Consider the following 16,901-nt stretch of genomic DNA (forward strand, 5'->3'; position numbering starts at 1 on the left):
TCATGGCTGCAGGACTGTTGTCTACATCTCTTTATATGCTGAATGGAATGAAACATAAGCTGATGGAAACAGCAGCAGAAAGCAATCAAACATAATCTAAAATTACACTGTCTGCAAACCCTTCCCCTCTGTGACAACAGTAAGATGGAGTGCTGACCAGCACGGTCTGATGCTCCATGGAGACAAACTGCAGCCATCAGCTAAACACAGCCACAGGAGCTTTACAGACTCTGCAGAAAACTGAGCCAGAATTGACCAGCAAAAAGTTAAGAGAACACTTATTTCTTCTCCTCAGAAAACCAGTTCATCAGACCATGGCTCCATCACTGGAGTGTCCTCTGTTCTGAAGGGTTGGCTCTCAAAAAAAACCCCAGTTTATGGCAGAATGGTAAAACACAGCTTTGTAAACTCAACCCTGATCCTGTAATACTCAATTTCGGTTGAAAACAAAACAATGCACAACTAATTTCATATGGACATCCATGCAAATGAACATGTAAAAACAAAATCCTTAGGTTTTGCCTTAGGTCTGGAATCCTATCTGACTCCTGGTACCCAAACGACCTGGTCACGAGACAGACATTTACCTCAGGTGTTCGTAAAGTCTGTTCTTTACCTAAGCCAAAAGGAGACTAGCCTGGACCTTCAAAGACCTTGGTGTCATAAACTGTGTGTACACAACTTTGTGCTTCAGTCTCTCAGGCTACCACGCTCAACAATAATTAGGTTTATTGTCTTACTTTAAAAGAGTGTCAACTGATATATATAAGTTTGTGAGCTACAATCACAATGAGGTGTCAGTCAAACATTTACAGTTTACAGATGAATAATCCTTGCTGGCAAAGAACTAAATATATAAATGATTATTTATCCTATTTCACTCTGAATCTGATACAAAAATAGATATAAAAATTCTACATACGTGGTGAACCAGGCAATCCTGGTGCCCCTGGCAGACCTGGCAAACCACCTCTGCCAGGAGGGCCTGGTATTCCAATTGTTGCTCTTCCTGGTTCTCCAACTTCACCCTTCACTCCTGGAATACCTGGAGACCCTCCAGGGCCCATTCCATCTAGACAACAATGACACAATGAGCAGCTCTCCAGTAGCCAACACATTGAAGTATTTTTAATGTTAAGATAATTACCATTGTACCCTGAACTGCAATCATGTTAGGACAGAACAATTCATAATTTTACACCAAGGAAAAAGTACTAATTGGAGAGGCCAACTGGCTCCCATTTACACACTCCTTTGGTGACCCAAAATACTCCACAGCACTGTTTAAGTCCCTGTGAACAATCAGACAATTAACTATGTAACACTGACCAGGGGGGTTATTTTCTGATATTCTTGGCAGTTCCAAATATCTGGATTACTGCAGGCCAGAATTTCCCAGATGACATTCAAGTGAAACAAAAACTTTTGAGTGAGATCTTGGATGGGACAAATGGGTTGCACGCCCAGTGGGTTTATCAAGCCAATCTGTTAGCTCTTTATTGCAAATATAAAAAGTCTTCAAAAACAGTCATTATAATTTAAAAGGCAGGAAAATTCTTCCAATCAGCACATTCAAAATGGAAGTCAAACCACAGCCTCCTGTGTACACTGCCACACCAAATATTCACATGTGAAGACTGAGCTGTAATAATTGTGGCACTAATTCTGCTCCCATCTAAGACAAGAATTGGCTTCCCGATGTGCCATCCCTGCCTCCTATTTCTCATACAGCAGCCCTCACATCAGCCAGCTGAAGGAGCAGGGAGAGGCTTGCTCCAATACCTTTACCATCTCCAGGCTACTACACAGAAACTTCTCCACAAAACCCAGAGCAAACAGCCTGCCAAGAGCACTGTCCCAGCTGCTTTACCTCTCTCCAGGCCTGGAAACCCTGGAGGCCCTGGAAGGCCTGGTAAACCAACCATCCCTTCATCTCCTGGAGAACCAGGTATTCCTGGGTTTCCAGGGTCACCTGGGGCACCTATTAGAGAAAGAGGAAAACAAGGAAGAAAATCTCATCAGAATTTCTGCTGAAATATTGTTCAGTCAATTACTTTAGTAGCCACTGATCTCTCAGATAGCAAAGGCTGCCAAGCTATGAGCAGGAAGTCTGTTAGTCAAAGTTAATAATATTGGGAAAAATTCCTCCTGAGCTGTTACAGAGGTTGTTTCAAACCTGACTGAAGGAGAAAGAATAGGAGAGACTATGCCATGTCTCCTTACCTTTATGGCTTCAGAGACTGTTCCCATGCAGGCCCCAGTCAGCTGTGGCATTAATTAAGCTCATTTTTCTCAACAATATTCTTACCTCATTGGACAACAAGTAACAGCAGAATTACAGAGCACCCTTTACCAGCACCAGGAAGCCATTCTTCCTTGGTACACTGAAGAGAGATTGAAGTGTGTCTACAGAGCAGACACAGCACTTGCCCACACTCACAGACTCTGCCTGTCCCAAGGAAGACATTTCATTCTGTCTTGAAACACATCATTTGAATGGCTTTCCTTAAATTCTGAAGTTATAAACAATGAATTAAATATATGTGTAGCCAAACAATACAGAAATAAAGAAATAATAACAAGGGATAGATTAGACCCAACATACAATGTGGGAAAGCATTAAAATACAGTAAGAAAGAAAGCTGGATTGGAAAAAGTGCTTTAGATGAGTTCCAAAAAAAAAATGGAAATGTGTACCTGAAATGACTACACCTTCCCTGTCAATAATGACAGGAGGACCTGGGGGACCGATGTCACCTAATTCACCCTGTAAAGAGAACAGATTCATACCACACTCAGATGGGGGATGGAGAGGAGGCTGCTGGTCAGGAAGCAGACTATATTATGGTACCAGTGTCTGCAGCCATACACTGAGTAACCATCATTCTTTGTCTTGCTGAAGAATTCACTTTGTTCTGCTATTCATAATCATCTGCTCTCCTGACTTACATCGTTCCTGTCTGATGAAACTGATGGCTGCTTCAGATAAGATGGCTGCTACTGTCCAGCCATCCTCTGAAGGTCTCCAATTACCTCAGTAGGAAGCACAGACATGTATATACAATGTGTACTGGAGACCAGTTATGTCAGCATGCTGACCAGCATCAGGTAGATAATATCTGTTCATTTCATGGTGAAAGCTGCTATGAGCGATCTCATTTTTAAAAGCTTTCATCACTTCAGCTATCTGTTGCCTTGCAACACTGAATTTCAATAATAGAAGCTTACAGAAAGGTGGATTCCTTCATAAAGTCATCCAGGTAGAACAGGCAAGTTGTGACAAACTGCAGTGTCATTCCTTCCTCTCACTGACACTCTCAAAGAGAATCAGATCCTCTTTGAAATCACAAGCAGAAAATTTGACTGTCATCCAAATTGCCATCATATTTATCATATAAACACCATGCAGTGAGCCAAGGCAGTACATACTTTGTTGCTTCTTCCAGTAATACTTCTCTGTACAGAAACATCTAATACTACTTCTTCCATGTACTCTGCACAAAACATCCCTTCAGTACTTGCATTTTACAAGTCTGCAATCTTGGTGGCAGAGCAGTGTTTTCACAGCAAACTACTAGCTAATCATTTTCCACTCAGTTTCCAGCTGTCTGACTGCCCAAATTGTAAGATACCCAGAAAATGTCTGCTATGCATCACCTATATTTAGTACAAGAAATTGAACACATTCTCACGTCTGTCCACACTTGTAGATCTGTGATCCAAGACTTCAGATAGCCTTGGCAACTATATTCACATCAATTCACTTCCACCTAATCTTGCCTCAATGGTCCAATAAATATGGCATTGCTGTAAGGATAAAGGAGACCAGAAAGGCTACACGTAAATTCTAAGTCATGAAGTTCAATGATTAACATTGAAAAATTATTAAAATACCTGAGCATTCATGGCTCAGCAACAACTCATTTTTGTGCTTAACGATAAAGTGAACGAGGAACTGAAATGTAGTGACAATGACAGCGATATAGGGGCAAACATGAGGTTTGATTGGAGCAATGATAGCTATTTATTCATGAAAATACCTTTAAAAAAAACAATGCTTTAGTGAGAAGTTACCTTCATGCCTTCTACTCCATCCAGTCCTGGATAGCCTGGAACACCTGGGTGGCCCTACAAAACCCCACAATGGAACAGTGATACACACTGAAACAGTAAGTGGCATTACTTTTTAGCTGAGACATCTGCAGAGCCTGGACTCAAATCACAAACCAAATTCTTTGTCCTACCAAACATCTGAAGAAGAATTAAAGAAAGAGAAAACCAATGGCATCAATTTCTCAGCACTCACAAAATACCAGAGCTCCTTCAGGCCTCCTAGTGAAGATGGTGAGAACTCGTGAGCAGGTTGAAGGTGTGCAAATCAGGACAACACCTAGGAGTTCTCATAGAACTGTAGAAATGCTTGCAAAATGAAGAGTCTAAAACATTCTTTTCCTTGTCCCACACATTTTCCCCCCCTGTTTTCCCCTTCTAAAAACCTATTGGCACCAAAACATTTAAAGTAACACTGGGAGACATAGGATCTACTGATTTTGTACTTTCTACTTAACTATTTCAATAAGGCAGGTATATTTATCCATCAGAGAACTTGAAGCCACAATATAAGGAAGTTGGTAGATGTTAAGCAGTTAGAGGGCTTCTGTAACTCTTAAATACAGTGAAAAATAGAAGAAATTTCACCTTTCTCCCTGGAATTCCTTCAGATCCATCCAATCCCAAAAGACCCTAGAACAGCAAACACATTAACTTTTAGAGGCTCCATCCCAGTTTGATCAGGCTTCAAATATCTCAGCATCAAAGAATTAAAAGTTAAAATTTTCAAAAAGAGAAGCTACCACTGCTTTTCTTATCTCTCAATTATTAACACTAACAATGTAAAGAATTTAACAAAATAACTGATAAAAGCAGGCTTATCTTATTTAACCACTGTTTTTCTAATTGGCAGTTCAAGTTAAGGAAGTAATGGTGTTTCAATTTATTAGGAACTTAGGTGTTACAATGTAATCACAAAACCAATAAATTGTAGTGTGGTGAAGACTTTCTATCAGATAGTTTATTCTGCACACACAGACAGAATGTCTTGGTCTTCCTGTTGCACAGGAGCACATCATAGCAGGGAATGAGTCTGTTGATGAAAGGCCCACTCCATGTGTTTGAGAACAGGCATTTAAAGACTTGGTGAAGTTACCTACCCTGCCACCTGGTAAGCCAGGCACACCTTTTTCTCCTTTTTCTCCAACACCTCCAAAGCCCTGAGGAAAAATGTCAACATTAAATCTCTGTGATCTCGTTTGGAATTGAACAGCACATCCCTAAGTAAAGGGAACACAAACCCATTTATGTATACCAACAGTACAATAGTGAGACAAAGGGAGCTGACTGTTTCTGCTGGGACTGCTTTGTCCCAGCAAGAAAAACTCCCATCCATCAGACTTGGCAGGATGTGCAGTACAGTCCCTGCTTTATTCCCCAAGACTTCTATCCATTCTAACCATGGCATATATTTCAGTAGCAACTGCAAGTGACCCCATGTTACAGACAGCAAAGACCTGCCAATGCTACTCTGCATTCTATTCCACATTGAGAAATTCTTTCAAGTCTCATTTCTTAACAGCAGCAGCTCAAGGGAATGCTCAGGGCATGCTTTTCCCTTCCAAAGCCCATGAATGACACAAAACTAGCATTTTCATGCTCAACATATGGAAATGTTTGGTGGCTTTCCCAGTCAGCAAGAAGTATCAAATCCAGAGATAGAACACCAGGATTTAATTTCAGCATGAGTTACAGTAGTTAAGCAATTTCCAGGCTTCAATCTTAAAATATCTTACGGTTGTGGTTAAGTTTGTACATATGTTCAATTTCACCAGCTTCAATGGGTCTCTTGTGCTGCATAAAGCTAAGCATGGAACATGTCCAGAAACGCTAAAAACAAGCTGTGCTTCATGTACAGGTTTTCCTTGCACGTATTTCTCCTAAGAACATCTGTAACTGAAGAAACTGGCAAACAATTTATCTTATTAGTCAGAAATTCCCAAAAATATTTATTCCCTAAACTTATTGAAACAACCTCTGTTTACAAAATGTTTTAAGCTGGGAAATAGCTCTCTGGAATTCAGGGCTAAATTGTTTTTCTTAATTCATATAGAGGAGATGCAACACCATGCTGAGTTGATTAGCACTAATACTCAACAGCCCATTTTAACTGGGTGTATATGGATAGAAAGAAAGATCTGCATGTGCTTCACAGCTTTAAAGTAAAATTACAAAATATATGTTTAGAGATAATAAAAGGGAAAAAAATAGGATTTTTAAAAATGCCTGTGGGACAAGGAACACTGCCATCAAGTGGCCATGCCACAGGTAGAGCTCTGAGCAGGTCTGCATACAGCAGGCTGCAGGTACTGAAATCTGGGCAGCTTTGCAAGTCTGTAGTAGGACAGCATTTTATTCTTTGTATCTACAGGACAAAAAACGATCAGATTACAGTTACACTCTTCAAAAAGTCTTGTGAACACTTTTATCAAAGTTCTCTGGTGCCTAGAAACTCCTGTAGAGGCCTTGTGAGCTATTCAGAGGTTGCTGAATCATCTAACCCCTATTGGGCACGTGTTAAAAACATTCCTCTGTCCTTACCGGGATGCCAGGCAATCCTTGGTCTCCAGGGAATCCTTGAGGACCTGGCTCTCCCTGGCAGGGGGGAAGAGACAAACACAATAAATCACTGTGCCTGTGAAAGGAAGACCTTCCTGTCCACCCACCCTGCTCCTGACACCTAAAGCAAAGCTCTGTCCTTTTTCTGCCAGGGAGTGCCCTGGGTTTGTGTCACCAAGTGCTGCCTCAGAGGCTCCCAGCACAGAGCTGGTGCTTCCTCTGGCCACTGCCTGGCAGCTGCTGCTCTGCTGACCACAACTGCCACAAGCCAAACCAGGGCCATGTCACACCATCAGCTGGGAAACTGCAACATGCACAGTGCCTGGTGAGAGCAGCAAAACAGCTCATGATGGGCCAGCAGTGTTTTCACAGTTCTGCTTACTAACTCCAGAGAGAGCCCAAAGGAATGGGGTTTGTCTGAGCCTCAGCTCACACTAATGTCAGTTGACCAAGTAAAACAACCTCTCTCATAACTTTACACAGGGGCTCAGGCAAGCTCAGACTGGGCTCCCAAACCAGCCTGTATAAGTCCCAGATTAACTCAATATGACTAAATTTCACGTGTCTGAAGAATCTTTAACTCAATCTTTAACTCAGACCACACAGCTTTCATAAAAACACTGATGACCTAAATTCACATCCCAGTAATAACAATGCAAAGGTGAAAAAAATCAGATTATTTCAAAGTAGTGCGCACTAAGGCAAAAGAGCTGGAGGTTCCATTTATTTTTCTAAATTGATTTTTTTTGCTTCAGCTGACACAATTTCACAGGTTCAACAAAAACAAGCTACAGTTCACTTATTTTTAGGATTAATGACAAAATCCTTTAAATAGCTTCCAGATTTCTTCCTCTGAGAGGTATGTATTCTCTAGTGGTCCACAATGCTCTGAGCTATGAATATTTTTATTCAATAACCATTTGGCAGAATAAACTGGTACAAAAAATTATTTTGATTTGGAAATATAACAGCTCTCACTGTTCAGTAATTTTGCTCATTCTTGAATGAAAGAACATGGAGAAGGAGAGGGTTTGTAAACTGAATTTACAGACCTTTTCTCCTTGCTTCCCCTTTGGAAATCCCATGAATTCCAGAATTCCAGTGGATGGTGGGGGACCTGGAGGCCCAGGCAGCCCCACATCACCCTGTAAACAAAAGAGGAAGATATTAACATAGCAGACCATGTTTGATTTTCCATGGAAATGGCCTACAAATCAGAAGAAAAACCACTTCAATTGTATCTCATGTATATAAATCTGTGTGCCTGAAGGCTAGCATGGGACTTTGGTCATGGGAATCAAAAGATCAGATGGAAAATCAACATGAACAAATGCATCTGTTTCCAAAGCCTTGTGGATATAAAACATGCCAAGAAAAAAAAAAAAAGGCTCAGCAATTGAACCAACAGGAAAACATTGCAGAAAAATTTTGGGGAGAAATATGAAAAAAAAGAAGAGAAGGAACAACTAGAATTGTGGAAGATGAAGAACCAATTCTAACATCAGCAGAATCAAGTTCCAGATTGAGAACCTGAAGAAGCCCCATTTTGCCTGTGTAAATTCTGACTGCAAGACACCCATTTAGGATAGTGAGACTATAAATCACACACCAGTTTACTCAAAGAATGTAATGAAAGCCAGGAAGAATGAAGTCATTGGAATAACTCAACACAACAGGTGATGATGCAAAGAAACTGAGAAGTGGAGATTCAAAAGATGTTTAATGACCTCCAGTCTTGATAACCACAAAAATACTGCACTGACTTGAGATTTCCCCTTCTTCTTCACCCAGAATAGGCTCCCATCCTTTTTAGTGTACCAACAAATAAGGAAGCAGCAAGATTCTTTAGCATTTGAACTGCCAGCCATTCCAAAAGAAGAAAAGAAAAAGGAAAAGAAGAAAATACTAGAATCTAGCCACTTTCTACAGGACCAAGGTGTGATAGAACTCTGGAGTATTATTTCATGCTCTTCCATAATAAAACAAGTTTCACTTACCTTTTCTCCTTTCTCTCCTTGAAAGCCTAATCCCATGTTACCCTAGGAGAGAAAAAAACCATGGATGAATGAATAATAAAACAACAGCAACACCACCACTCCTTATTATTTAAGCCCACAGCACTGTTAAACCCCAAAAATTAGGTGTAAAAAGAAAACAGGAAAGGTAGCTACTTACTTTTGGACCTGGTGGCCCAGGGGGACCCACTGGACCCTAAATGTAAACAAGATCAAGATTTTATTCCTTTTGACTTAATTAGGATGCAAACAACTGGAGCAATGCTGGGATTTGCAGTGGTACCTGAACTTTCTTGCCTCCAAAGCAAAAGCAACACATGTGCTCTCAAGTCTACACATCTCTAACAGCACAGCTCTTTGGCAACATCGTTAATTAAGAGAAAACTTCAACTTAAACCCAACAAAAATGTAGTTTGGTTTTACCGTTGCCCAATAGAAATTCTCTTGTAGGATCTTGAAAAAGCAACTCTAACACATCTCATGGCAACAAAGGCTCCAAGGATCAGAAGTCAGGCTATTCCCCCAGCCCTGGGATGAGGCAGTGCTCAGAGCAGTGTAACAACATGTTGGTGTTTGCAGGGAGCCCTGCAGAGCTCTGCTGGAGCCCTCATTTGCTGCTCTGGGTGCCCAGAGAGGAGCCTCTGCTCTTGTGATTAGATTAAACTACCCAAGAATGAGCATCCTGTGCTGGAAGTCAGCTGTGCCCAGGGTTTTCAGATGCACAGGCACTCTTGCTCATTGCCATGACACAAACAGAGACAAGGGAAAGGGAAACTGCCAACAGCTGGAACTGTTCCATCAACAAATACAACAGCTGAGGTCTCCTACCTGCAAACCTGGTAATCCTATAGGGCCTGCAGGACCTATTGGACCTGGAAAACCTTTTGGGCCCTATAAAAAGAACAGAGGACAAATAGAGGATGTGTTTAGAATTTACCCCATCAAACCCTATCCAAAGCGAGTTTCAGGAAATATTAAGGAATAAATAAATAAAGTGAGTTTCAGGAAATATTAAATAATATCCCCTAGTTAAGTAAGCCAACTTAAATATTCAAGCAAATTATTTCATATTATTAGAAGTACTTTGAAAATCAAAGTTACAGAGTTCAATGAAGGGAGTTTGATCTGAAAAAGGAATAATGAGGTAATAGGAAAAATTGGACTTCCCCTACCATACCCTTTCCCTACTCATACCCTTCCAAATCTAGAATTGCTTACACTACTGGTATCACACATGTAAATACACTTCCCACTAATTTGAAAAGGGTCCTTGAGACTCCATACCTGACAATGTACCTACTTAGTATTGTTTAAAATCATTATGCCCAATATTAAATAACTTACAGGAACTCCATCCAGTCCAGGAAGACCATTTTCACCCTAAAAATCATAAATGTATATGGAAAAATTACACAACATAATTGCAGCAAACTATAAGGAACATAAAGCTTTGTATAAATAGAAATATTTGCTGTTAGTTAATATTAGATCAAGTGTAAATGGGAAAATATCTTGAACTTTATTCCTTCATATTTGAACTGGGTAATGGAGATCTTTAGAAAAATTGGAACCATTTTATTTATGTGTAACAAGAGAAAATAAAGTGACATTAAAAATATTAATTACAAAACCACTGAAGATACACTATAAAAACTCTTATTATATGACTGCCTATAAAATAAGCAAAAGTACATCATCATAATAAGAAATTATCTTCATTTCCCATAATTATAGAAGTCAATTAATAAAGACCTATTTAACTTTTATGAACTTATGAGCATACATAACGTGGATAGAATTTTAGAAAAGTTTCTAATTTTGACCAGCAAAGTCAGTGTGAGAGGCCTTAAATCACAGAGTGAATTTTTTAATATTTTCAATATTTAATGAAGTACATACGTAAACTGTGACTGATAAACTTCTAGTACCTTCCAGCACCAGAAACACTGAGAGGCCACTGGAATCTCACAGCAGAAGTTGTAACATGCACTGAACAGTAACAGGATGAGCAGTGTCTCAGCATCTCAGTATGGGATAATTAAGATCTCTTCAAAAACCAAGCAATTCCAGGTTCTGAGAGTATTCTGTGTCATTAATGAAGTTATTACAAGGCCCTTTGCACAGCTCTGCACTCATACACCCAGGACTGACACCACGAGCAATCAAAGCTGCAGTATCAGCCCTGCAACCTGTGGGACATCAAAGAGTTTCTTGTACTGCATTTTCTCCTGTGTGATGACAAGTCTTACCTTCATTCCTTTAAGACTGCCTTGAGCAAAAACAGGTTCTCCTTTAAGGCCTTTTGGGCCAGGACGACCCTGATTTAAGGAAAAATAGTAAAAAATAAATTTCTTGAAAAAACACTGCTTTAGTTTTGAAAGACTCTCTAAATTAACAAAATGAACAAGGCAAACTCCTGGCTTCAGTTAGCTGTAAAAGTAACACTGCTGCTTTGCCAGAGAAGCTGGGCTATTATGAGAACTAAAGACTTCCTGCAGCTTTAGAAAAACAAGGTTCTGCAAACATTTTCTCTGGTATTTTCCTGTTTATATAGGATTTTCTTTTCATTTTAGGCCTTTGACAACCTTAGATCCTATTTGAACCTGTTTAACACGGTAGAACTCCCCTGTTCATATGCATATCAATGCCATTTAGAGGGACCTTGGCAGGCTTGAGGGATGGGCCCATGTAAACCTCAGCAAGTGCAAGATCCTGCAACTGAGCTGGGGCAATTCCAAGCACAGATTCAGGCTGGGGAATGACTGAATTGAAAGCAGCAATGGAGAAGGACTTGGGGGTACTTGTGGATGAAAAACTGTCAGTGTGAGTTTGCAGCCCAGCCAGCCACCCATATCCTGGGCTGCATCCAAAGCAGCAATGACAGCAGGTGAGGGAGGGGATTTTATCCACAGGATCTTAATTTTATCCTCACAGTGGATAAAAAAATTGAGCTCTAACAATTCTAATAAACTTAGGGTTTTTTGGGTTCTTCCTAAGTACTTGGCAGTTACTTCTCCAACAATGTCACAAAAAGCAAATCCTGGTTTAGTGACAACAGAACACATTTGAGTTGGGACATACAGGCAGTCCAGGTAGGCCAGGAAACCCATCAGGTCCAGAAATGCCAGGACTCCCAGTGGTGCCATTGCAGCCATCAAGGCCAGGAGGGCCTCTGGGTCCAGACTGCCCAGGGTGACCCTGTGTGAAGGGAAAGAGAGAGAATGACCACAGGATCTGTTATTTGCCAGTAATACTGTTGTCCCCAGAAAATTGATATCTTCCTTCCAAATGGCAACACAAACCAAAAGAATTGCACAACCCCCAACCAAGTTCAGTGTATGGCAGAGTGCAACAGAACAAGCTTCTTCAGCCAGCTTTGTTTGTCCTCCCTAAAGGTTAAACCCTAGAACACTGGCTGCATTCATCTGATTACCTTTTTCTCCAAGGGAAAATTTTCTGAAGTACATAACTTGTGCATGAGTAGGTCCCAAAAGGGACCATCCCACAGAGTGGGAACCATATGGAATGTAACAGTGTCAAACAGCACGCAAGGGTGCACCTGACACCAGCAATGGAAGCTGCTCATGTGAAAGAAAGGGCAGAGGCAGACTCAACAATACTGAGCATTTATAATCCAAATCTGCTTGGAGTTTCAGTGACTTCTCTTCCTCTCCAGTGTGGATTCCTTCTTTTAATAGATCAACAGATGTTAAAGCTCCAGTATCAGGCCATTCAAGCAGAACAGCTTTATTTGTTATATTAAACATAAGACCTTGGGCAAAGCAGTTGGGAGAAAGATCCAATTAAACTAACAACATTTTAAAGAAAGTATTTGCAATGGCCAATTATTAAATCAAGCAGAGCAAAACATAATTGTACCTAATTCTGATTTCACAAGTCTTTTGCCCTGGTATATCTCTACTAATTTGACTGGAGTTTACTCAGCATGGTACTAACGCAAAGGAGATCAAAGTTTGGGACTTCAGGCAGTTTTTCTTCAGTGCCACATGAGTATCTGAGAGCAGAAGGCAGAAAGGCAGAACTGTCAGTCACAATGCCCAAGTGTCAGGCCCAAGTGTCACAATGCCCAAGTGTGTTCCTGATTCTGCACTACTTTTCCTATAAGTGAGTCCTGTGGCACTTAACAACATTGTTTTAAGGCAAGAAGAAAAATTAAACTTATGGAGATAGTATCAGTAACTTGACAGTTCTCTCCCCTCTCTGTACACGGTGATCTTGACTCATCCCAAAAGTACTTTTATTTGATCCCAAAGATTTGTCCTTAAGATATGGCACTAAGCAAGTTATGACTCACATTAGGAAAGTAAAAAAAAACAAACATGGATAAAATTGAGATAAAGCAGAACATTAACAATTCTTCATGCCTGACATTTAAAATAAAGCACATTTTCAACACTTAAGGTCTTCCCAGTCCAAGCCAATAGCATATGCTATTGGATTGGACTGGGAAGACCTTATTGGTGAAACTCAATGAGAACTTTGCAGTAATGTAAAGCTTTTTATCTAAGGATCTTTAAATACCTTGAAAAATTGTGGGAACGCTATAATCTAATTTTATAGATGGAAAGCTCGGGACACACAGTAGCAGGGTGATTTTCTCAAGGATGCAGAACTACTTGAGCCATATTTATGTAATTACTTGAGCTGATCACTGGCCTCAGCTGCTGCCAGGCCAGCTATTCCATATGGCTGCTTATTCACACATACCTACTCCCTGTGCTGGAAACAAACACAGCAGAGAAATAACTATTCTATTTCTTAATGGGGTTAATTTCCAGTCAGATGAAGTCCTTGGTCCAGCTCCTTTGGCAACTGCATTGAGATTTGTGCCAACAAAATCGAGAGGGACCTGATCTGCTTTCTGTCAGTCAACAAGGTACAAACTGATCAATGTCAGGTGTGTCTCAACTGCACAATTAAGGCAGCTCACCCAGACAAGTATAAATTTGAGATTTAACAAGGAATGGAATGAAGTCATCCTAAAGCATTACCATCAGAGACCACTGCATTAACACTACCAGTTGCTCTGATGATTATTCTGCTTATCAAAATAATCACATGTGGCATGCAAGCAGGAACTTGCCAGGCCCTGGTAAAGCAACTGGAGTAGGTTGAAGCAGCAATGTATTGCCACTTAGATTTTTCTCTTAGAAATTACTTAATTAATTTGATCCATGCAGGATGTCACAGCCAAGACCATCAAGTCTCTGACAGGACAGGCAGTGCTGCAGAGTCAGAGGCCAGAGCTGTCAGTGTCTATCAGGTCTTTCACTTTGTTTACAGCATAAACAAGACCAGGAGCTATGTGGCTGCACACGTATCTGGTTACAACACAAGGTGACCAGCTGCAAGGTTTAGTGAAGCTGAAAGGGCCAACATCTGCCCCTCAGAGTGAGACAGAAGGGAGCCAAGCTGCTCCAGCTTTCCTGCTGGCCCAGAGCCAGCCCGTGGCACGCAGCTGCCGGGTGAGCACGTCCTGGGAAACGCTTGGGATGAGATCTCCTAACTCTCAGACCAAGACAGCCTGTAACAGGCCCAAAGGACCTTGGTATCCTCTTAAAATGTGAGTAGGGCTTAAGAGAGAGGACATAAAATATGCTGATCACAGTGATTTCTTATGTGTGCTAAATAAATCTGTGCCCCTGTTACTTAATCCCATGGCATCCATGTCTGTGGGTCTGTGCCAAAGCATGACACAGACTGACACACAAGCACACACACACATTCTGTGTCTTTTGCTTTAGGAAAACAATCCACAGGATTTCCTACTTTAAAGCTAATCTGCAATCAGAGTTCATAATATTTTGTTTTAAGACCCTTATCTGAGGAGATATTGAACACCCACAACTGACTTCCTTGAGAGTTGCTAAGTCCTGCCTTAAAAGATGCTTTTTCCCAGGGGTTTAAAATACTGATTTAAAGAGCTGGTTTGACCTGAAAAAGTGGTGGTTAATAGTTTCATTGCTCTCACCTCCTCTAATTCCTGTTTTGGCAGATGTGCCAATTGAACACAAGCACCTCAATTGACTAAGGCACAAGACTTTCACAGACTTTACTTATACATGTCAGGGTGATTAGTTTACAGATCTGAGTTAAAACACAGGCTGGAGAGATGCTTGTGCTCTCTGTACTCACAAAAGGAGGCATTTGGTGTGAGAGAGATAAGGAAATTTGAACTGGTTATCTGGGCCCTCCTTTATCTGGCTCTTGCTGTACACTGACACTGTGATCCCAAGGGGCCTCTTTTGTAAATCAAACAGGGAAAAGGCAATCCCAACAGAAGAGCTCAATGAATAATTAAAAACAAAGAAACAAATGCAATTAGGGATGAATACAAAACTAATTAAATAAACAGTTTTATGGGTTGCTAAGGCAAGTGGCCTTTCTACAGCCATTGCCAAGTGCTTGCTTTTACTCCAGGAAGGTCACAAAACTGCCTCTTCATCCAGCTTTGGCTTTCATGGCACAGACAAGGGCTCACTAATCATAAAAGTATTTCCTTCTAGAACTCCTTGGACAGTTCATGAAAAGCTATATACATCTCCCAGCTTCAGCTCCAGCCTTTGCCAGAGGTGTCCTTGAATCCTGTCTTATAGGAAAAAATAAACTTCCCAAGTAGGGCTAAGGATTTGAGGGCTTCTCCTACAGCATGACATGAAAGTCTAGCAATAAACACATGTAGCTGCTGTATTTACTAGGTTAAAGGGATTAGTCAGGCCAGCTGCAACAACATGATTTACTTGCCACCAGCACTCCCCAAGGGAGCTCTGTGGAATACCACTTCCCTTAAGGTCAGCAGTGGGATTCCCCTCTGAAAAAGGGCCTTGCCCATGGCCATGACTAAAGTACACCTGCCCACACTAACACACCTGCATACTACAAAGAATCTCTCTTCATATTTGGATGCGCAGAGATAGCAATATATTTTTACTTCTTCCATCTTTCTCACACACACATGTTCTCTCCTTTGCTCTACATTCCACACATCCATATAAAGTGCCTTTATTGGTATACACTTCACAAAAAAATTTAAGCTGCTCCCTATCCTGAAATGTAATGACAAAAGTAAAAATATTTACTCAAGCAGTGGTGGTTGCTATTTTCACCCTACAATGGAAGCATTTATCTCAGTGGTTACAATGTAAGCAGTATGAACAAGTTTCCCTTTTCCCTTTTTCTGCCCTGCAGTTGTGGCACAGTGCTGAGCCACAGTGCTGAGCACTTTGCTACTTATGACCAGCAAAATCTGCCTCTTTCCCATTCACCCACCTGCAGAATGTTGCAAAGCAGAGTAGATCTGCATATGCTGGAGGCTTTGAATCCTCTCATCTGTCTCCCTGCTCTCTCCTTGGAATGCCTGTCCCTGCCAACTACCTGGCAATCTGTCTCTGCCTCCCCTCATTGTTGGGAATCCCCTTTCTCCAGAGCCTCATCTGAAAAAACACCCTGAGAACAGCATGTTCCCACAGTGTGTTCAATTAAATTAAGTATTATGGGAACAGCTTGTTCTCTTCAGACCTAGACAGTTGGCTGGTGGTAAAAGGAAAAAAAAAAAATAGCAGCAAGGGAGTAGAGCAAGAGAGAAAACAGGCAAGGATGAGCAGAGGGGGACTAAAGGACAAGGGCCAGGAAGGAACTGGAATCAAACAAGCTCATTTACAAGGCCAACTGTGCATTTTCAGCAAATCTATCACAACTTTTCTGGTTTTGATATGAAGTAAGAAAACACAGCTCAATTGTTGGAGCTCCTGGCCATCTGAGAAAGCAGGGAAGATGAGAAAGAGTATGAGCATAGTCTGAAGGCACAATGACACACAGGATGGAAAAACACCATCAAGAAAATAAAAATAATTCTAATATCGGAAGGAAAAAGCAGGATGATCCAAAGAGTGTAGAAAGAGTAAGGAAGTTTGGGGCAACTTCTAAAGCTGATCCATTTAAAGGTTCCCGAGATACCTCTGCAAAAATCACTGGAGAGACCAAGCAAACAAAAGCTGGCAAAAATACTCTAGCCACATAATTTTTTACAAACTGTCTCTAGAATTCAAAGTTCTAAAGAATGAAGGAAACAAAATGCTCCTGATGGTCAGGGAAAGTGGTTACCTACCTGTGACCTGATCTAAACCAGGACTAGAACCTAGAAGAGAATTAAGGGTAATCTGGAGGGCCTCAGCTCTCATCACTGTTTTCATTCAT

At 40.9% G+C, this 16,901-nt stretch overlaps 1 protein-coding gene across 3 annotated transcripts in view; it reads right to left on the reverse strand.

Annotated features, from left to right (window-relative positions):
• Positions 1 to 16,901, reverse strand: part of COL4A6 (collagen type IV alpha 6 chain) — a 108,864-nt gene that overhangs the window by 22,365 nt on the left and 69,598 nt on the right. For 2 of the 3 annotated variants that reach the window (XM_071442451.1, XM_071442453.1), the window contains 14 exons: positions 11,766 to 11,882; positions 10,934 to 11,002; positions 10,029 to 10,064; positions 9,513 to 9,575; positions 8,845 to 8,880; positions 8,667 to 8,708; positions 7,722 to 7,814; positions 6,652 to 6,705; positions 5,211 to 5,270; positions 4,699 to 4,743; positions 4,075 to 4,128; positions 2,698 to 2,767; positions 1,871 to 1,981; positions 923 to 1,072 (listed from right to left, as the gene is read on the reverse strand). In XM_071442451.1, the coding sequence (XP_071298552.1) occupies positions 923 to 1,072; positions 1,871 to 1,981; positions 2,698 to 2,767; positions 4,075 to 4,128; positions 4,699 to 4,743; positions 5,211 to 5,270; positions 6,652 to 6,705; positions 7,722 to 7,814; positions 8,667 to 8,708; positions 8,845 to 8,880; positions 9,513 to 9,575; positions 10,029 to 10,064; positions 10,934 to 11,002; positions 11,766 to 11,882 (1,000 nt within the window). Of the gene's footprint in view, positions 1 to 922; positions 1,073 to 1,870; positions 1,982 to 2,697; positions 2,768 to 4,074; positions 4,129 to 4,698; positions 4,744 to 5,210; positions 5,271 to 6,651; positions 6,706 to 7,721; positions 7,815 to 8,666; positions 8,709 to 8,844; positions 8,881 to 9,512; positions 9,576 to 10,028; positions 10,065 to 10,933; positions 11,003 to 11,765; positions 11,883 to 15,974; positions 16,043 to 16,901 lie in introns of those variants that run through there. The other variant, XM_071442452.1, reaches the window with a different exon arrangement.

This window comes from Agelaius tricolor, unplaced genomic scaffold, assembly GCF_023055355.1.
Source record: "Agelaius tricolor isolate 1412-34295 unplaced genomic scaffold, bAgeTri1.0.p SCAF_17, whole genome shotgun sequence".
NCBI classification, from domain to species: Eukaryota; Metazoa; Chordata; class Aves; order Passeriformes; family Icteridae; genus Agelaius; species Agelaius tricolor.